Here is a 21,678-nt window from a genome sequence, read left to right as displayed (position 1 = left end):
TGCTTGCTGCCCCCTGCTCTCCTGCATGCAGTCCGCATGGTGTTACCTGGCAGCTCCCGCCCTGGGTGCAGCTGCGGTGTGCTCAGCCTGCCACACTGTGCTTGAAGTGTCTGTGGCTGCTGTCACCATCCGTCCTCATGGCTCTCTAGGGCTATCTGTCTGCTGCCACCCCCACCCCTCTCCTGAGTGCCCACTGGAGCCCTGAGAAAAGAAGTCCAGGAGGAGGGATGAGAACGTGAGTCTCAATAAAAAGTAATAGGTGACTTGTTGAGCTTTGCATTCGTGCACTAACCATGTGGACAAACAGTGCCTTCCCCTGCCTTGTTTGTCTTCCATCCCTCCTTTCTCACTCAGAGCCCCTATGTTCCCCAGTATCTCTAGGAAATCTTTTTGTCCATGCCAGTGGCCTGAGCAAAGTGGTTTGGGCTGGGCATATGCTGACTGTGTAATAACGGTCTTGGCCCCCCTGGACTCAAGTGAGCAGGTGCTTTCCAAGTGGAGGAGGTCTCCCACAGGAGACCTTTGAAGCGTCCAGGCACTTGGAAGCTCCCTTCTCTTCCTCTACTTTATTGTCTTGTACCAAGGATTTCCCGGCACACTGTAGACAGAGTCCCCCTTCCATCCCTTTGCCCACCCTCCCTCAGTGACTGGCTTATTTGAGAACCCTAGGGCCCATGGGGTGAGTATGGATGTTTCTTGCTCATCCTGTACCCCTGAGATTTTCTTTCCTTAGCACAAGCCAGTGAGGGAGCTGTAGGCAAGCCTGTGTGTCCTCCAGGGTCACATCTTGAGGTCCACTTCTGCCTTCCTGCTGATCTGGGCCATGGTCAGTACCTCCTTGTGACTACCAAACTTCCCACCCATGGCTGCAACATATAGCCCTCCAGCAGAGACAGTCTAGAGTCTCCAGCCACCTTGGTAGGAACCAAAGGGGCAGACAAGGGCTGGGTTGGGGCCACTGTCCTTAGAAGTAAGAGTGAAGCTGGCCTCTCCACTGAACGTCTCATCCCAGCCAAGACCAGATGGGCAGCCCTGGAGGGAGGGCACCCAGCTCTCCCTAGGCTTCCCATGGCTCTTGCACATGCTCTACTGCTGCTGCTCTCATCCAACATGTTGTGTTCTCTTTTCTCTTCATTTGACCACTGAATCTGGCGATCCGATGTGTCTAAGCCTGAGCTGCTTTCATATGTTAAAACACCAAAGTGGCAGGAAGCTGCTCTCAGGCTGCGTGCGGGCACCTGGTCTCTAAGCAGACAGAGGGTGGGAAGCTGCCCAGATCTACAAGCACCCCCATCTCATGGACACCATCCAGAGCTGTGCTCCCTGAAAGGGATGTGCCAATAATTTCAAGGTGCCCCTGGGCCAGGGTGGAAGCCTCACTCCCAGGTAATCTGTGGAGTCCAGAGATCATTGTTTCTTTTTGTGCTTGATTTTGAACCCTGTGGATGAGGGAGCAGTGCTAGATATCCTGGGATCTCTGGAGCTGAGACCATTTATGGATTTTTGTAAGTGGCTTCTGTGGTGTGAGCAGCAGGATCACCAACACTTACACCTCCCATGGTGACTTACCTGTAGGCACCAGGAGCAGCCCCAGAGAAAATGTTTGCCCCTCTGCCGGGTCCCAGACAGGCAGAGGCTTTGCTAACTGTGTGGAGAAGAGAAGTGCCTTGCCACCAAGCCTGGGGTGGGGCCTTCCAGAGGCTCTCTGTGGAGAAGCAGCCCTGCCCGGCACTTGGATGGCTTGGCTGTGTCCTGCAAGACGTGGTCAGTGTTAGAGGCCTGTCCACCGTTGGTCTCCTGGCGCCACCTGGCAGCATGGAGCTGCTTCTGAGAATTTTTCTCTCTGTCCCTCCCTGTCGGGAGCCTAGAGCAGAGGGGTTTCTTTGATTTGCTGCATGAGAAGTGATTTGCAATGACAAGCTTTACTTTTGGAAGATTTTCTGGTGGCTGATTGCTGCTTACACTATAGAGCAGGGGACTTTCTCTGGGACCACAGCAAGTCAGGGAGAGGCGTGTGGGGAGCAGTGTACCTGTCCCTGCAGGAGGCTGGTTTCTGCAGGTTAGAGAACAGCCTCTCTTCCCTACAGAACAATTTCATCAACCTCAGCTTCCTCCGCCTCTTCCGTGCTGCCCGTCTCATCAAGCTGCTCCGCCAAGGCTACACCATCCGCATCCTGCTGTGGACCTTCGTCCAGTCCTTCAAGGTGAAGCCCAGTCACGGCCCTAGTGCCCTGACTGTCCCCTTTGTTGTGCACAGTAGCGTGGCCGTCATCTCCTCCTTGCCACCAGAGCAGCCCCTCCTCTTGGAGGCTCCTTGTTGGCACCTATTATCCTATTGTAGTTTATATAAAGGCATTTTAAGTTATCCAGAGAGCATCTCAATAATGCTTGCCGACTCTGAGGTGGGTTTTATGACTGACTATAGATGAAGAGACTGAGGTAGTCCCTTGGTAGAGGGGCTTCATGGTCAGTAGGGGGTGGATCTGCGTTGCTGAGGTCTGAGTGGTCCCAGAAATGTGGCCACCGTCCACTCTGCAGATGAGGCCCTAGCAAGGTGGCTAGGCAGCCCTCCCTGGAGCTGCCCTGCCCTCCATGTGTCTCCACAGGCCCTGCCCTACGTGTGTCTGCTCATCGCCATGCTGTTCTTCATCTACGCCATCATTGGCATGCAGGTGGGTGCACCTGACGGGACAGGGAGCACAAGGGGCGCCTATGCCCTGGGGCAGACGGGCACCGACTGTGGTCATCAAATGATAGCAATGACAGATTGATCCTTAATGAACATGTCTATGAGGGAGGTATTGCTTTAAGCACTTCATGAACTTAATTCTCAGAAAGGCTGTTCTACCCCTAAGGTCACTGAGGTTGTGCATCAAGAGTTTGTGCCTGTCGTCCAGAGTCCATTGTCTGTGGGAAAATGCACTGCTGTGCTTCTGATAGGAACTCCATTGGGTTGTTAGGGTGTGAATGGGCATGTTTGATTAGGTGGTGGGCTGCATGGGTGGAGCATTTGGGCACATCTGCCCAGTGCTGAGTGGTCTGCAGAGCACCAGCTGGTCATTCTGTTAGTCCAGAGCATTGACCTGATCCTTCACAGGAAATCATATAGTACGGAAGAAAAAAGTCAGTGGGATCATATCAATCACTGTACTTATACTATCCAGTTCAGCTCAAGTAATTAGATTGCCTTTATTTTGCCAAAGAATCCTTTGTCAGCTATTTGGAAAAACCTTTAAAAGACACAAAGCAGTGTTCCAGTTTTAAATGTTTGGCATTTGGCGACTTTTCAACAACAGGGTTGGATGGATCCAAATGTTAAGCTATAGTGGGAGAGGCCATTGTCGTAAAGGTGAGCTGAAAACTGATTTTTAAACTCTATTTTGGGGATTGAGAAAGTTCTCTTACCTTAAAATTTGCTGAGACCTGATGCTGTTTAAAACAAATATGTATTTTTGCCTGCTTTGGTCTGTGGATGTACAAGACCATAAGTGTCACTGATTCTTGTTTTTGGTGATCATATTTTTCAGCCAGATTCCAGATTTTAAGTCAAGTACAGTTACTGGCTTGTTTGCATTTCTGACCCTAAAAAGAAATAAATTAAAATGGATAAAAAGCCCATTGTGATATTTGCACAGAAATTTAAAAAGAAATTTTCAAGTTGATCTCATAGCTATTACCAATGTAATTACTGCTTCAGAATCATTGATGACAGAGTGAACAGAATGTAGCACAACCCACGTAAACTTAGCTTTGGGTCCCATTTTTCCTGGGCATGCAGACTTGCACCTGTGTGCATGCTGAGCTGGGCGACATTGATGTGTTTGGCTTTCGAGAGGTTTTCTCTGCCCTGGAAATGCACAGACACCACCAGGGCTGGAAGCACTGGCCCCTCCAGCCCCTACAGTAGTGGTGGTGGCTCTGGGCAGTGTCCTGTGCCCGTGTGTCTTCATGCTCACACAACCCCTTCTACCTCACCACAGCTCCTCAGAACCCAACGATGTCAGCCCTCAGCCTTCCTTTTCATTTCAGGTGTTTGGGAATATTGCCCTAGATGATGACACCAGCATCAACCGGCATAACAACTTCCGGACGTTTTTACAAGCCTTGATGCTATTGTTCAGGTGTGTTGTGTGGGAAATCAGTCCAGGCTCAGAGATGCCTCTGTTTGGGAGGGATGGGATACGTACTGACCCCTCTGACCCCCAGCTCGTGCTGGCTTCCCCTCAGTGGAGACCTTCCCAGCTTCTCCCTTTTTTCTGCTGTCCTTCCCCTTAATGGTTCCTGGGCCTTGGAACAGACTGAAGGGAAGCCCCTGAGAGAGGTCATCCTGAGAGCCCCTGAGAGAGGTCATCCTGAGAGCCCCAGGTCAAGGCTGGCCTTGACCACCTCATCTCTGATCCCTGACGGTGGCCAAGAGGCCTCTAGTGGTGCTACAGCTGAGGGTCTGGAAGGATAGAAGATATCCAGCAGGGCTTTTTTTCAGTGTGCTGGCCAGAAGCTTTCTGTCCTCTCACCTTGTTGGTTGCAGGGATCTAGGATCAGGGGGAAGCAGGGCAATGGAAGTAGCACACAGTGTGTGCTACTCAGTGACCCAAGGAACTGCTAGTGTGAGTGTGCCTCCACCTGCCCCCATGGCTCACAAGACTGCAATTCCCTAGGCCCTAGGCTCCAAGTCCAGCACTAGGGTGAGTCCTGGAGAGCACAGGTTTGCTTCTAGCTCAGGTGCCCCCTGTGACCCTGTACTCTACAGGGCTTGGTGCTAGCTGTTGTTCTTACACGTGGCACACTCTCTGTGGCCTGGGGGTTGTTGACCATCCTGGTTTGGGGGCTGAGGAAGAGGGGTGAATATGTCTCACTGCCTCCAGGGTCTCCCTCATTAAGGTAAGCCTACCACCATGACCCTAGGAGGGAAGAGAGGAACTCTTTGTAGGGACTTACAGAGGAGGGGTACTGACAGGAGACCCTGCCTGAGGCTGCTTCTTGAGGTTCCCACACTTGTGTTTATTTATGTAAATGCATCAGGCTGCTGTGAGGCCAGCCCTGGGGAATCCCCAGCACAGCCCCATGCAGGTGTATTTCGGAGCCCATGGAAGTTCTCCTTTCTGTGGAAGGAGATCAGATTGAGATCTGCTTTGCTGAGCTGCCTGGAGACAGTTGTCTGACTCTTGTTTTTTTAATCAGATGGACAAGTATCCTTAGGCCTATACTTTCTCCAAATAATATAATTTCTCTGGACTTTAGCTATTATGTTAATTTCATTTATTAATGTCCTGCCTCATGCTATAAGAGTTGAGGCAGAACTATGAAACTAGCCTCAGTTTTAAGTCTTTGTTCCCAAAAATCCCTTTTCTTCCCTGATCTTTGTGTCACACATGAGCACCAGTATCAGTCAGGTCTGGCACAGGGCAGCTACCTTGCAGGAAAAGCCTCCTACTCCTAGACATTGTCCATGAGGAGTGGGCTCAGCTTGTGCCACACAGGCACACCACGTCAGGGGGAATCCAGGCCTCTGGTCTGCCTGCAAGTCTAGTGCACATCTGGCCCTTGTGCTGGCTGCATTCGCAGGGACAAAAGTCCATGAAGAGGTGTCCTCCAGGGTGGCCACTCAGGGCAGTAGGATTGTTCTTGGTGTTTTGGGGAAACAGATGCTGGTGTGGCTAGAGTGGACGGAGCAGAGACCACTGGGAGGGAGCAGGCAGCCAGTCATATTGAGCTGTGGGCACTTGTGCAGATTTTGGCTTTTGCAGTGAGTGAGGGGTCATTAAGAGAAGTGACTTGGTTTCACCGCATTTAGTGAACCCACTCAGCTCTTGGGTGGGGCAGAGGAGGAAGGTCCATTAGGGAGCTGTTGAGGCAGCTCAGGGGAGGTGATTGCTGCTCAGCCCACAGAGTTGAGAAGTAGTAAGAGTCTAGCTATTTTTTGAAGATAGATGAGCTGGTGAATAGGGTGTGGTGAGAAGGAGAGGAAGCAGGAATGGCTGCAACATTTTTGGGTTAAGAAACTGGAGGGATGGAGTCCCCATTTCTTGGTTCAAGGAAGGCTGGGATGGCACATGCTAGTGGGGAGGCCAAGAAGGAGGTCCATGAAGGGGCACTCACCGTGGTGCTCACTTCTGGTGTAGGGCCTTATTTCCAGTAACTAGTTCTTTCCAGGTTAATTATCAATTTGAAAACCTAATGCCAGAGGATTCTTTTTAAGAGGAGGCATTTTTTACCCAGACCTTACACATGAGCAGGTTCTCTGTAGGTGTGCACTTGAGCCAGGTCTTCCGAGATTCCTTCCCAGGCTGGTCTGGGCCTTCCTTTGTGGGCCTCATGGCTCTGCCCTTCTTCTCAGGAGTGCCACTGGGGAGGCCTGGCACGAGATCATGCTGTCTTGTCTCAGCAACCAGGCCTGTGATGAGCACGCCAATGCCAGTGAGTGTGGGAGCGACTTTGCCTACTTTTACTTCGTCTCCTTCATCTTCCTTTGCTCCTTTCTGGTAAGTCCTGGTCACTGTGTCCATGTGTCCCCCTGTCTCAGTCCATCCTGGGTCCCCCTACATCTCTCTCTGATCCCTGTTACTGATTCATGTCACATTGCAAGTTGATTCAGTGTTGTGGTCCCATTCCCCCAGAAATGATGACCTCTAAAAGGACTCACTCCATAATGAGCTCCTGTGGGCCTTGCCTTTCCTTCTTGGAAAGGGTTTTAAGTTTCCACGGGACAACCGTCCTTTAGTCTTTAGCCTCTAGTATGGTGATGAGTTTCAAAGAAGCAGCACTCCAGCTGGCATGCCTGGGGTGGATGAGCCTCAGGAAACTGGTGGTTGGAGAGGTCAGTGGACTACGTCCTAAGACTGTGGATTATTCCAAGTCAGCAGAAACCTTTGGGAAACTTTGAGCAGGGGCATGACACAATCTGGTTGACATTCTAAAACGTTGCTCTGGCTTCTGGTCAGGAGAAGCTTAAGAGTGGTTGGGGAGATGATTAGAGGTGACAGTGCCTAGAGAAGGGTAAGGATGAAGGGAGTTAAGCTGCATTTTAAAGGCAGAGCCAACATTATTGATGATTAAACACAGGTATGAGTGAGAGAAAAAGAGAGAGCAAGCAGTACCTGCAGTTTGCTGAGGTAGTAGAGAAACAAGCCCTGTGCGCTGCCAGTAGGAATGTGAAGTGGTGCAGCAGCTGTGGAAGACAGTATCCCACTTCCTCAGTAAATTAAAAATAGAATTACAATATGATCCAGCAACTCCATTTCTGGGCATGTACAGAATTGAAGGCAGGGCCTTGAATAAATATTTGTACACATACGTTCATAGCAACATTATTCACAATGGCCAGAAGGTAAAAACAACCAAAGTGCCCATCAACAAATGATTGGTAAACAAAATGTGACATGAACATATGAGGGAATATCCTTCAGTCTTAAAAAAAAAAAGAAAAAAAAAGAGGGATCCCTGGGTGGCGCAGCGGTTTGGTGCCTGCCTTTGGCCCAGGGCGCGATCTGGGAGACCCTGGATCGAATCCCACGTCGGGCTCCCGGTGCATGGAGCCTGCTTCTCCCTCTGCCTGTGTCTCTGCCTCTCTCTCTCTCTCTGTGTGACTATCATAAATAAATAAAAATTTAAAAAAAAGAGGCAGTTCTTACACATACTACAAATTGAAGTCATTATGCTAAGTGAAATAAACCAGTGACAAAAGAAAAGATAACTGTATGAGGCTCCTAGAGCAGTGAAGTTCATAGAGACAGAGATCACGGTGGTGGGTGCCAGAGACTGGGGGAGGGGATGAGAGGTAGTGTTTAATGGGGGCAGAATTTCAGTTGAGGAAGGTGGAAGAGTTCAAAGATAGATGGTGGGGATGGTTGCACAACAGTGTCAACGTGCTTGATGCTGCTGAACTGTGCACATAAAAATGATTAAATTGGTAAGCTTTTGATATGTATATTTTACCACAATTTGGAAAATGGTTTTAAAAAAGATTTAACATAAATCCTATTCAAATTCTTTTTTTAGAGGAGGGGGCAGAGGGAGAGAGAGAAATCTCAAGCAGACTCCTTGCTGATTGTGGAGCCCAATGTGGGGCTCAATCTCATGACTCTGAGATCATGACCTGAGCTGAAATCAAGATTCAGACACTTAGCTGACTGAGCCATCCAAGTTCCCCTATTCAAACATCTCCTAACACATCCTCTGATGTTGCCACTATCCTGATAGCAAAGGCAGGAAAGATGCCCCCAAATAGAAAAGTACAGGCCAATGTCCCTGATAAATATACAGTCAGAATCCCAAACAAGATACTAATTCTGACAACACATTCCAAGGATTATATACCATGATCAAGTGGGATTTATCCCAGAAGTGCAAGGCTATATTTTCAACACACAGAAATTAACCAGTGTGATGAGGGGGAAACCCGCACATGATTATCTCAATAGATGAAGAAAAAGTATTTGTTTTGTTTTTTTTTGTTTTTTTTGTTTTTTTTAAATTTTATTTATTTATGATAGTCACATAGAGAGAGAGAGAGAGAGAGAGGCAGAGACACAGGCAGAGGGAGAAGCAGGCTCCATGCACCGGGAGCCTGACGTGGGATTCGATCTGGGGTCTCCAGGATCGCGCCCTGGGCCAAAGGCAGGCGCCAAACCGCTGCGCCACCCAGGGATCCCAAGAAAAAGTATTTGACAAAATTTGACACAGTTTCATGATAAAAACACTTAGCAGACTCAGAATGGAAGGGAGTTTCTATCACATGATGAAGGGCATTTATGAAAAGACTACAGTTAATATTATACTCAGTGGTGAAAGACTAAAAACTTTTCCCCAAATACCAGGAACAAGACAAGGGTGCCCACTTTTTTTTTTTTTTTATCACTTCTACTCAACATTGTGCTGGGAGTCCTAGTTAGAGCAATTAGGCAAGATAAAAAAATAAAAAGCATCCAAATTGGAAAGGAAGAAGTAAAACTATCTCTATTTGCAGATATATGGAACATCCCGAAGAACACACACACACACACACACACACAGAGTACTAAAACTAATAAATGTATTAATCAAAGTGTCAGGATATAAAATCAACATGTAAAAATCAGTTATGTCTCTATGTACCAGCAATAAACAACCTGAAAAGGAAATTAAGGAAATAATTCCATTTCTGGTAGCATCCAAAGGGACAAAACACCTAGGAATAATAAATACCCATGGAAGTGAAAACTTGTACAGTGAAAACTGCAAAAATATTGCCAAAATAGGTTAAAGAAGACCTAATGGAAAGACAAGCATGTCCAGGGATTAGAAGACTTAATATTGGTAAGGTGGTAATGTCCCCACAAAATGAGCTCCAGATTCGGTGTGATCCCTGTCAGAGCTCCAGTGGTCTTTCTACAGAAATGGAAAGCTGATCCTTAAATTCATATGGGATGGCAGAGGAGCCCCAGATAACAAAAAATCTTGAAAATTAAAGACCAAGTGAGAATTTGGGGAATATAAATAATAGTGAAAGGGAATATAAGGGAAGGGAGAAGAAGTGTGTGGGAAATATCAGAAAGGGAGACAGAACATAAAGACTCCTAACTCTGGGAAACGAACTAGGGGTGGTGGAAGGGGAGGAGGGCGGGGGGTGGGGGAGAATGGGTGATGGGCACTGAGGGGGGCACTTGATGGGATGAGCACTGGGTGTTATTCTGTATGTTGGTAAATTGAACACCAATAAAAAATAAATTTATTAAAAAAAATAAAGACCAAGTGAGAAAACTCACATTTCCTTATTTCAAAACTTACTATATAGCTACCATGAGTCAAAACAATGTGGCTGACTAGACACTTTTTCCAGAGAAGACATATAGATAGCCAACAGGTACATGAAATGGTGGTCAACATCACTTATCATCAGGGAAATGCAAATCAAAACCACAGTGACCTATCACCCCTTTAGAATGGCCCATCATGAAAAAGACAGGAGATAACAAGTGTTGTCAGAGGTGTGGAGAAAAGGGAATCCTTGCATACTATTGGTAAGAATGTAAATTGGTGCAGCCATTGTGGAAAACAGTATAGAGGTTCCTCAAAAAATAAAAAATGGAACTAGGATATGATCCAGCAATCCCACTTCTGGGTATATATCCAAAGGAAACGAAAATAGGGTATTGAAGAGAGATATGCATGCCCATATTCATTACAGCATTACTCACAATAGCCAAGATATGGCAACAACCTATGTGTTCATCAACAGATGAAGTGATAAGGAATAATGGAATAATGAAAAATTATTCAGCCATGGGATAAAGGGAAATCCGTCTGGCATTTGTGACAACATGGATGAATCTTGAGGGCATTATGCTAGTTGAAGAAAGCCAGACAGGGAAAGACAAATACTGCATGGTACAACTTATATATGGAATTTTTTGTTAAAAAGTCAAACCATAGAAACAGTAGAAGAGTCATTGCCAGGAACTAGAGAGTTGGGGAAATAGGGAGAAGTTGGTAAAAGTACACACGTTCAGCTAGAATATGAATAAAATCTGAGGATGTGAAGTAAAACATGGGGACTGTAGTTCATAACACTAGATTATATAATTGAAATTTTCTTTTTTAAAAAAATATTTTATTTATTTATTCATGAGAGAGAGAGGCAGAGACACAGGCAGAGGGAGAAGCAGGCTCCATGCAGGGTGCCCGATGTGGAACTCGATCCTGGGTCTCCAGGATCAGGCCCTGGGCTGAAGGCGGCGCTAAACCGCTGAGCCACCCGGGATGCCCTAATTGAAATTTTCTAAGACAGTAGAACTTGAATAGTCTACCAAAGAAAAATTTGTGATGGATGTGTTAATTAACTAGACAGTAGGAATGCTTTCATGATGTGTATGTATGTATATATACCACAATATGCACTTTAAATATCTTATAATTATATCAGTTATTTATTTCTCAGTAAAGCTGATGAGGTGGGAGGGGGCGCAGTATGATATTGGCATAAAGATAGACCAATGGAGTGGGATTGAGATTCCAGAAATAAATCCAAATATCTATGGACAATTGATTTTTGACAAGGATGACAAGGCTGTTCCATATGGAAAGAATAAGAAATGATGAAAAGACAACTGGATGTCCATATGCAGAAAAATAAAGATGGACCCCTACCTCACCCCATATACAAAAATGACCCAGAATTGATGAAAGATGTAAGTATAAGAGCTAACACTACAAAAGTCTTAGAAGAAAGCATAGGGGGCAGATCTTCATGATCTCAAATTTGTCAAAGGATTCTTAGATTTGACACCAAAATCACAAGCAACAAAAGAAAAAAATAAACTGGACACTCAAATATTTTTGTGTGTCAAAGGGGATTATAAAAATGTGAAAATGCAATCTAAGGAATGGGAGAAAATATTTACTAATCACATATTTTATAAGAGGATAATATCCAAAACATATGAAGAACTTTTAGAACTGAACTACAAAAGACAGCCCCCCCTAAAAAATGGGCAAAGAATCAGAATAGAAATTTTGGAGAAGATATACAAATGGCCAACAAGCACATGAAGATATTCAACATCTTTGGGCATTAAGAAAACTCAAAACTGCACACTTGCTTCACACTCACTAGGGCTGGCTATAATAATAACTTTTTTTAATGGGAAATAACCAACATTGGCAAGGAAATGGAGAAATAGTAACTTTTGCGCATCATAGTGGGAATGTGAAATGCAGCAACTTCTGTGGAAAACAGTTCGGCCAAAAGGTGGAAACAACCCAAATGTCCATCAATGGATGAATGGATAAACAAACGGTGGTCTATACCTACCTTGGAATGTTACTCAGCCTTAAAAAGCAATGAAGTTCTAACACATGCTACAAATGAATGGATGAGCCTCAAAAAAATCATGCTAAGTGAAAGAAGCCAGGCACAAAAGGTTCTATATTGTATGATTCTTTTTATATGAAATATCCCAAATAGACAAGCCTATAGTTGCAGAACAGAGATTGTTGCCATGGAATGTGGGGGGGGGCGGATAAGTGAGTGATTACTTAAGGTACAAGGCATTCTCTGGGGTGATGAAGAATTCTTGAAACTAGAGAGGTGGTTGTGTAATGTGTGAATACACTTAAGCCACTGAGTTATACACTTCAAAATGATTAATTATATGTTATGTGAATTTCAAGTCAATTTAAAAAAGAAGAAGAAGGAGAGAAGCTGAGCTTTTGTCCAGAGTCTAAACTACTAGAGTCCAAACTGCTGACTACAAAGTCACGGTTTCCTTGCTGGCTAGCTAAGAGGGGAAACCGATGGTCATGGGAGGTGGGGCAGAAGGGGTTGTAGACATGAATTAGGGTTGGAGCAGCAGAAGTAGGGAGCAGGAGGGGCTCAGGTTTATTTGCGGGATCTAGAACCCTGGGGTAGGAGGCTACTGTGGTGGGTGGTGACGGTGGTGGCATCGTGGAGGCCCAAAGGCTGTGGGGGAGCAGGGCTGGACAAGCTCTAAGTCAGTGGCCTCTGCTGCTATGATGGTTTTGCACACAGACTTTGGCTGGTGGGTGAGGGCTAGGTAGAGGGCAGGCTGAGGTCTCTCTATGTCACCCCTTTTCCTTCCTGTCCTGCAGATGTTGAACCTCTTTGTGGCCGTGATCATGGACAATTTTGAGTACCTTACACGGGACTCTTCCATCCTAGGGCCTCACCACCTGGACGAGTTTATCCGGGTCTGGGCTGAGTACGACCCGGCTGCGTGGTGAGTGGCCCCCGTGCTCCGTGGTCCTCAGGGTGGTCCATGCCACGGATCTTGCGACAGGGCTGGGGGGCTTCAGACCTGTGTCACATGAGGCATCACCCTCAGGTTTTGATGGGGCCCACATAGGGTGGTGCTGGGTCCCCCTTGAGGTAGCGCTCTCCTTCTCATGCCCACAGTGCTTTTACACAGCTCCCTGGGCTGAGAAATGCTCTGAGACCCTCAGTCCAGCACTTAGAAGGTTCCAGGGGGTCTGTGAGGCTCAGGGCTCTTGCTGAATAGGAGTGTACTGTCCCCTCACAGGTCTGTCACATGAGGGGCATGGAGGGCTCAAGGGAAAGGGTGTAGACACAGCAGGAGGGCCTTCCCTTGGGGCCTCACTGTCCTCCTGAAGCTTGGAAGCTTTCATGGCAGAAATAACATTTTTTCCCCTGATGGGCTCAGGCCTCTCCCTCTCTGCCATCTCCCTCAGGAACAGGAGCCAACATGCACCTCTGTGTCCCCAGCCCAGGCTGTAAATAGCAGGTGCTTGGTGAACTTTTACTGAAATTAAAGGAGCTACCAGGAAGGGTCTAGTACGTTGAAGACCCTTTGGTCACGTTGGGAAAGGTTTACTGTGTTGCATTAAGTGAGAGGTGGTTCATTTCCAGACAGAGCAAGTGTGTCATGAGGGGACTGGCTTGGGTTAGAAGGTGGTTCTGTGATCCGTGGGAGAGTCCTGCACACCCAGGACATACTCTTATCCTCGGGGCTAGCAAAGCAGCATGGACTCGCCATCTGCCCATTTGTCTGTTCCTTCATCATGCGCTCCTTCACTTGCTTATTCATTCATTCACTCTCTCAAGCAGATACTTGAGTAGTTACTCAGGGAATGCTCTCTGCAAGGCCAAACACAGGACATGGAGGGGCCGAGAGACCTGGCTGCTGGGGAAGACACAGGCTTGCTCACCGCCTCGCTCATGGCGAGCGATCAGCAGACCTGAATGTGAATGCACAGTGCCCCAGTAAGCGGGTGGGCATCTGTCCCTTCCCACGCTCCAGGGGAATAAGACTGTGGAGATGGGGTGTGGCCACTTCCCAGCTCCTCTCTCTGAGGCTTCCCCGCCTGCCTGTGTCCCCCTCACACAGTTCTGTGTTGGGCCACCCCTTGCATGGTAGAGACCTGGAGAAGATGGTCGGTGTCCTCACGGTGAGGACCCCACTGCCCACAGAGTGCCTGAGCTTCTACCTGTTTTCTCCTAACCTGAAGCAGCATGGGGATTGCTCCAGAGCTCTCTGGCCCTCAAGCTCCTGAAACCTGGAGCTTGGCTGGGATCCCTCACCCTCCTCACTCAGCCTTCCTAGGGCCACTACCCTATCATGTGAGGGTCCAGAAGGTGCTGTGTAAGACCCTTCCCTGGCGGGGCAAGCCCCAAAAACCACTGGCAACCCCAGCAACCCTTGGGCATTTCCATGCCTGTAGTGTCTCTGAATGTTTTCCATTGTAGTGAAAATTTTACAGTTTTTGCATAGTGCAGAACAAGCATGGCTGTTATTTATGTTTCATGGTGTAGGTGACCGTTTTTGTGGCCTTGGAGAGTCTTGTCATTTTGCTGATGCATCAGCACATTGGCCCTGCAGTGCCCAGGCTCATTCTGGCATCCACAGGCTCAAGGGTAGGCATGGGTTCTTTGGTCAGGAAGGCCTAGTCAGGTCAGAGGGCAGGAGAGACTCTGAGTAACCCTCAACCCAAGGGCAGGGTCAAGGCTTGTTCCAGGAGTGTCATTTGGACTGTGGTCTCAAGAGATGCTGCTAGTTCTAGACACACTATTTCCAGAGGTTGTGTTGCAGAGATACAGAGATTCTGTTTGGGATTTGACTTGGACTTAGAGACAAAGGCAGGTCAGTGCAGGCCTGTGAAGGGGGAAGACTTGTCCCCAAATCTTTACGAACCATAGACCCAGGACTTCTCTTAGCCCAGCAACGGGTGGAACAGAATTAGGGCATACAGCAAATGGACTTGGGCCAGACTGTGTTTTTGTGATGGTGCACAGGGGGCTCAGACTGTTTCCCAAATCCAGAGTTCAGACAATGGGGCCTCTCTGGAAGGCAGAGGCCACTGGGAGTGTGGTAGAGAAAGTGCTGTGGAAGGAGTAGACAGCAAGTATAAGCCTTACCCCAGAGGTGGCATCTGCGAAATAGCACATAGGACCATGGTCCAGAAGTAGCATGGATGTGACCCACAGCTAACGCTCAGACTTGCTGCCCGCACATGTGGCCTGGGCTGAGAACATAGCTCACCTCCTGATGGCAGGGCCTAGGGGAAGGCCCAGCAGAGGCAGCTGAGGGGACTGAGTCTAACCCACATCCCAGGCAGGAGCAAGGTTGCTTCCAGGCAGATGTAAGGATATGTTCATCTTTATATCCCAGGGGGCCACTCTGCTGTCTCCTCATTCTTGGAGAGACTTAAAAAATAACGAAACTTTGTGAATTTCCCAAGCTTCCATATGTGTATGTGTGTGTATATATGTGTATGTTTGTACCTGTGTGGCTATGTGAATGTGTGCACAGGTGTATACATGTGTGCATATTGTATACGGATGTGTTGTGTGTATGCATACAGGTCTGTGTATACATGCGGCTTGTGTGTTTGCATGTGTGCAACAGAAATACATGTGTGCATGTGTGCACAGGTACGTGGTGGTTTGTGTGTGCACATACGAGCATGCACACCTGTGACTGCAAACATGTGAGTGCAGGACATGTTAGTGTGTATGTGTGTGCTTGTGTGTGCACATGTAAATGCACAGGGCATGTGTGTTTGTGCACGCACGTGTGTGAATGCATGTGAGTATGGGTATGTGTGTGCACACATGTGCTGTGGGGAGATGAAGAAGGCGTGGGGTTGTTGCTTTCTGGTGCCGCCTTCTCCCATCCTCCCTGTTGTTGCTGCCTCACTTTGTGTGAAATGTAGACTTGAAAAGAGAATCACAACCACACCTGTGAGCAACCTGTCTACTCATCTTTGTGTTCATCCATCTGTCCAGTCAACATTCCTGAGCATGCGCCGTGTGCTGGGGACCGGGGGTCTGTAGGTGAAGTGAGCACGTGCTCTGAGGATGCTGAGTCCGGCAGGACAGTGGGAGAATAGAGGGGCTGTAGTATGAGGCTGGGGGTATTGGAGGAGGGACAGACCCCACCTGTCTGGTGAGTCAGAGGAGGTGGCATTTGAGCCAGACTTAAGAGGGCAAGACAGATTGAGCTCTAGAGAAGGGGATGGGGCCAGGGGTGAAGGGAAAGGGGTTTGATTGTGTCTGATGGAGAAGAGAGTGCAAAGGAGCTGGAAGGGCAGCTGGGACAGGTTGAGGAGGTCTTGAAATTTGGGATAAAGAAATATCTTTGACTTTGTTTTATGGACAATGAGGACTGTTCTTGAATTGGAGTGACAGTATTGTGCCCCCACTTTCCATCTGGTGCCATCTGAGGGATTTGATGGTGGAAGAGAGAAGATGAACCCAAAGGGCAGGCTGTGAACTGGGTTGAGTGATTATTGGGGCTGGGGCTTCACCATGCTTTCTGACCCTTTGGGTCCCATGAGGTTAGCAGGCACCTTGGGTGAGGCCAAAGTGGGGTTTCCTCTTTCTTCCCTCTTTTCCAGAAGTAATTTGGAGCTGATTAGACCAAGGGGTACAGTACAGGAAAGAGAAACATCAGTGTTGGCCAGGGTGCCCACCCTGGGACAAGGGGGTTCTTAGCTGGACCAGCAGATTCCAAGAGATTTGGGAGGTAGGGACAGTCAGGCATGGGGTTTCAGGCACTCAGGGAGCCAGAGTAGGGGCTGCCAGAGAGGGTGGGTGAGCAAGGCCCCGGGAGAGACAGACCAACAGTTTCAGTACGTGCACAGTGGGGGCCTGGGACAGGGGCCGGCACTTGTTCTGTTATGGCGTGTGTCCTGCCTGCATCAGGCTCTGGAAATCATCTTGGGATTGCCATGCTGCCAGGGGCTTTCCAAGCCCCGGGATTCCCTGCAGGGAGCTGCCTGTCCAGCCGCCTGGCTCCTCTTCCTGTCGCAGGCTGGGTGGGCGGGCGGGACGGGCTCATCGTGCCTTGGTTGCCATAACCTGTGACATTTCCTTTCCAGTTGCCGGATTCATTATAAGGATATGTACAGTTTGTTGCGTTGTATTGCGCCACCCGTTGGCTTAGGGAAGAACTGCCCTCGTAGGTTGGCCTACAAGGTTTGCAACTTCAGAGCCTCCATCCGACATACTCTTCCCTGCCCGAAACGCAAACACAGCACACACTCCCTGCCTGGTTTGGGAATGATGACACCTCACCTCTCTTTCCTCCCGTCCTGCCCTGCCCCGCACTCCAACCTCCTGGACGCTTTGGTCTCCCGTCTAATCTCCCCACCCCTCCAGCTGGCTGGGGAGAGGCAGCCTTCTGAGGCAGTACACACGAAGCTTTCTGGCTGGGCCTTGAGGGTAGGGGTCGGCTGTTGGGTGGGAGTTGGGGGCCAGGCCCTGCCTGTGCCAAGGAAGCAGCTGTCTTACCTGGCTTTGCCTCCAGGCTCTCAAGGGTGGGCTAACGGTCAGACAGGCTGGAGGCCGCGGGCCCCAGAGGAGGAGGGCTTGGGCACGCGCAGACCAGGAGCAGCTGCCCCTCCCAGTCTGAAGAGCCCAACAGCCCGAGGGTTTCTGGTCCCTGTGGGAGGAGAGGACAGAGGGAGCAGAGGCCCAAAGGCAGGCCCGCTTGCTTCACCTCTGGATGGATCCACGCAGCTGAGGCTGGAAACCCTGGGAGGAGGGCCACAGCCTGGGGCAGATGTGCCTGCCAGGAAAAAGTTGTCCCTTTTCTCTCCTGGGTGGCCTGAACCCAACCGTCTCTGGGACCCCAAGCAGGTCCCATAGGCAGGTGTCCCCAGGGGTGGAGGTGAGGCTGCAGGCCTGGTGGCCTGTCCGTCTCTGGAAGACACAGTCATCGGCCCCTAGACACCTTCCTGGATCTGGAGCCTTGTCCTGTTGGTTGGCCCCGGCCCTGTCCCTGGGGTGCTGTCAGGAGGGTGCAAGAGTGGCTCTAAGCCACATCCCACCCCAGCTGCCCACCGTGCCCCCTCCCCCCCCCACCCTCCGCAGTCTCCCATTTCCTGCCCAGCCCTGACTCCCAGCAGCAGCCCTGCCCTGGGCGGCCTCGGGCGTCTCTGGGCTTGGAGCAGGACTCACCCGTCAAGTTTGTCTCTAGAGCCTTGGGGCTCCTTGCAGAACAGCGTGGCTCCCGCTCTAGTTTTCTGGCTTGTTTTAGATTTTTTCTCTCCACTTTTTTAGCCTCTAGGCTAACTTGGAAGCAAATTGAGCATTAAGGCAAGCTGATGTTTCTGCCGTGGTTCTCAGGCCGGCCTCATCGGTCATGTAATTCTGTCTGCCAGCTCTCCCGGCATGGTGAAACAACTCTTTTCTGATTTGGCATTATCTGTGGTTTCTAAAAGTGTAAAATCAGAAGTTGACAACCCAAAGCCGCCCCGATGCAGCCCTTCCTCATCCCTCCATGTTCATTAGCTCAGATGTCACCCCTGCCCGCTGCCCTGCGTGGGGCTGGAGTGTGGAGGTGAGGCTGGGAGGGGCAAGGAGGGGATGAGTCAAGCAGAGAAAGTCCCTCATTTTTTTGTAATTTGACGTTTGGCATTTAATCTGACGCTGGTTAACTGGATCTGTTTTCTTGTCTGCTTCCTCCCCCCACCCCCTCCTGCCGCACCCCTCCTGTGGACCCCACCCTGCCTCTGCCTCTCTGGGCCGGGTCTCCAGTGGGCGCATCAGTTACAATGACATGTTTGAGATGCTGAAACACATGTCCCCACCCCTGGGGCTGGGGAAGAAATGCCCTGCTCGAGTTGCATACAAGGTAGACCCCACCCCTGCACCCCGGAGGCTGGCTGTGCTGGGCTTGTCCATCTGTCTGTCTGCCGCTCTGCTGTCTGTTTCCTCCTTTTCTCTGCTCCAACCATGTCCTCTACTTCCTCAGACAGAGGGACGCAGATACCGTGCCTCGTCCCTGCAGGTCTGCCCCCTTTGAGAGCCCCTGTGAGGCTCAGGAAGGTGGAGCCAGATCCCTTCATCTGCCTTTTCTCTTTTCTTTCATTTCCTGGAAATGAGGGGACAGACCAGCTGTTTCTGCTCTGGGCTCAGGATGGCACTTGACTTCTGTGTCCCATAAGTGCCTGAAGAGGGTGGACTTACCCAGCCCTCAGGGTCTGAGCCTGGGGTAATAGGGGCCTGCAGGGCCTCTGGTACCCCTGAGGAACTCACTCCCAGCCCCACACATGCAGAACCTCCCCAGGCCTGGGCTGCTGTCAGCCTGAGGAGGAAGCATCTCCAGGGCCTTGTAAGTGCCACTCTGTTACGAAGAAGGAAAGGGTGCCAGGGAGAGGCGTCCTGCTGTCATTCCTGGGGCTTCTGAGGGCTGCTGCCGGGTAAGGACAGCTTCAGGGGCCCAGGTGCTCCCAAGCTCCCTCCCTCTGTTGCTGAGGAGCCTAGGAAGCTGAGCTGCAAGGAGGAGGTAAACTGAGGGCATCTCCAGGCCTCCCTCCTCGGGGGGTGAGCAGGTCACATGGTCCAGCCCCAAGCCTGCTCCCACCTGCCCATGTACCCTCAGTCACCACACCCCCACCTTCCATCCCTCTAGCACTGCCCCCCCACCACCACTGCCCCATACCCAGAGCCCTCCTGCAGCTCCTAGAGCTCCCAGAAAACAGCCAGCCCCAGTCTGGCAGCTCCACCAGCATGTGTCTGGGGCTTCCCCACCACCGCCCTGTCTCTGAGCGAGCTTCCCACCAGAGCCTTCATCTCTCTGGTTCTGTCCATGCTGCCTGTCTCTCTGCTCTCGATCTAGGCCTACCTCTGTCACCTGCCTCAGCACAGCCTATGGGAGCTAGTGGCTCCTTTGAGCCACTGGCAGATCCCTTTTATGTCTTCCTCGGCCCTCCCCTGCCTGGCATGTATGTTCTGCCTGCCTGGAGGCCTGCATGCAAGGCTGTAGCTTTGTCCCCAAGAAGGAGAGTTCTGTCCACTGATACCTGAGGCCAGGTTGGGCATGCAGGGCCCTGATGGGCTAGCCTTTAGGGTCCCTCCCCAGCGGTACCAGCCAGTTCCACGGTTCTGGTCATGACTAGACCAGAGGAGGCATGGATGGGCCTGGGGAGCTAGGGAGGGTCCAGGAGATGTGCAGAGTGCTGTGACCAGGAGGGTCTAGGCCCAGGGCAGAGACACGTGTTTACTCTGGTCTTGCCCTGCTTCTTGAGATCCCAGCCCCTCTAGGGCCTGGGCAGGCCGAGGAGAGCCTCTGGTGAAGGTGCCCTGGACAGAGCTCTCTTCTCTTGGAAATCACCTGCTTGCTCCTCCTTGACGCTGGTGCCCGACTCCCTGACTTCCCTGGAGAGGAATCCCTCTTCCTCTACTATTGCCATCGGTGCTGGTCTACAGGGACACTGCTCTGGAAAGCCGATTTTCCTGGTGTGCGTCACACAGGTGATGTGTGAGGTCCTGGGACCATGATTGGATGTGCCAAGTGGGGCTTTGCCAGCATTCAGGGGGGCAGAGTCTGGGCCCGTGTCTCTAGCCACCCAGTCTCTGTTAGGCTGAGGGTTGGATTTGGGGCCAAGATACTGGTGGCAGGGCTGGGGGGTCCTCCCCAGAGGGAAAGAGATGCTGCTATGTCACAGGATGCAGTCTTGGCAGAGGGTAGGCAGACCCCAGGGAGAGACCTTGTGCCCCCATCTCTAGCTCAGTCTTGTAGAGGACAAGACGCTGCTGTGAGAAGATAGTGGGGTTGGCTCATGGTGCCCCTAGGGCTACCTTGCCAGCTAGGTGATCTCCCATGCTGAGGACATTCCAGACATATTCCAGACAAAGTATTTCAGGGATACTTTTATTCCCGGACATCACGTAAGTTCTCAGAGCCTCAGGCTCTAGGCAGCTGCTGGCTATACCTAGAGGTCTGTGGTATAGATACATCTGTCTCCAGCTGTTCTGTCCTTGAAAGATGAGAAGAGGAAAGAGGCTGTTCACCTGATGGGGAAACAGGAGGCACAGCAGCAGGGCACTGGCCCCAGTCTGGTCCGGAGTACTTTTACTCCTACATGGTGGCCCTGAGCCTCCCCTCCCAGACTTCATGCTGGCCCTGTGCAGTCCCATCTGTCCCAGGTCCTTCTGACTGTAAGGTGCTGGATGCCTTTGGGGAGTGGCATCAGATGTCTCTTGCTGGCCCTCTGGCTGGGAGGTGTGAGACACAAGCCTTCCTGGGGTGGGGGGTGCCTCACTGGAGCCAGAACTCAGAGCTGTGCTCCTGGCTATCCTGCCCGCCTCTTGTCCAGTACTCCAGGCTGCAGGTGGAGATGGCAGAGCTGTGGGGACAGGGGTCTTCCCTCCTGTCTATAGGCTATCCCAGGGGACCCCAGGTTCCTCTTTACAGCCCAGACCCCTTCCTCTTCAGCCCAGGCCACACATCCCTTATTCCTGCCTTGGGTAGGGGTCCTTCTACCCCTGTTCTTTCAGAGGGATCCAGGCTTCTGGCTTGGTGCTATGTGACAATCTTCACCTGGTCTTCTATTTTTCTGCAGCTAGGAGAATCCTCAGCTCCAATGAGGGTGGGGGCCCAAGGGTGAGTGTGAATGCTGGCAAAACTCCCAGCCACCCAACCTTGCTTGGGCCTGGGCACCTGCAGAAGCTGCCCCTAGGAGGCCAAGCCCAGCCTCTAAGGGACTCAAGCACCTTGTAGTCCTGTGGTGGAGGGACCCTGGTGGGCCTGGCCCTAACCTGCTCCCCTTGTCCCTAGCGCCTGGTTCGTATGAACATGCCCATCTCCAATGAGGATATGACTGTCCACTTCACGTCCACGCTGATGGCCCTCATTCGGACCGCACTGGAGATCAAGCTGGCTCCAGGTGAGCAAGGCAGCATCTGGGGAGGGCACCAAGCCAGGGCTGGGCAGTCTCACT

The 21,678-nt window shown here is 50.5% G+C and overlaps 1 protein-coding gene across 1 annotated transcript in view; it reads left to right on the top strand.

Annotated features, from left to right (window-relative positions):
* Positions 1-21,678, top strand: part of CACNA1B (calcium voltage-gated channel subunit alpha1 B) — a 193,285-nt gene that overhangs the window by 158,747 nt on the left and 12,860 nt on the right. Inside the window, 7 exon segments of the mRNA XM_038548580.1 lie at positions 2,088-2,204; positions 2,607-2,672; positions 4,030-4,121; positions 6,338-6,482; positions 12,586-12,713; positions 18,491-18,587; positions 21,516-21,624. Coding sequence (XP_038404508.1) covers positions 2,088-2,204; positions 2,607-2,672; positions 4,030-4,121; positions 6,338-6,482; positions 12,586-12,713; positions 18,491-18,587; positions 21,516-21,624 — 754 coding nt within the window.

Source organism: Canis lupus, chromosome 9 (genome assembly GCF_011100685.1).
Source record: "Canis lupus familiaris isolate Mischka breed German Shepherd chromosome 9, alternate assembly UU_Cfam_GSD_1.0, whole genome shotgun sequence".
Classification (NCBI taxonomy): Eukaryota; Metazoa; Chordata; class Mammalia; order Carnivora; family Canidae; genus Canis; species Canis lupus.
Note: the sequence above shows the minus strand (reverse complement) of the source record. Positions and strands in the feature narration are given on the sequence as shown.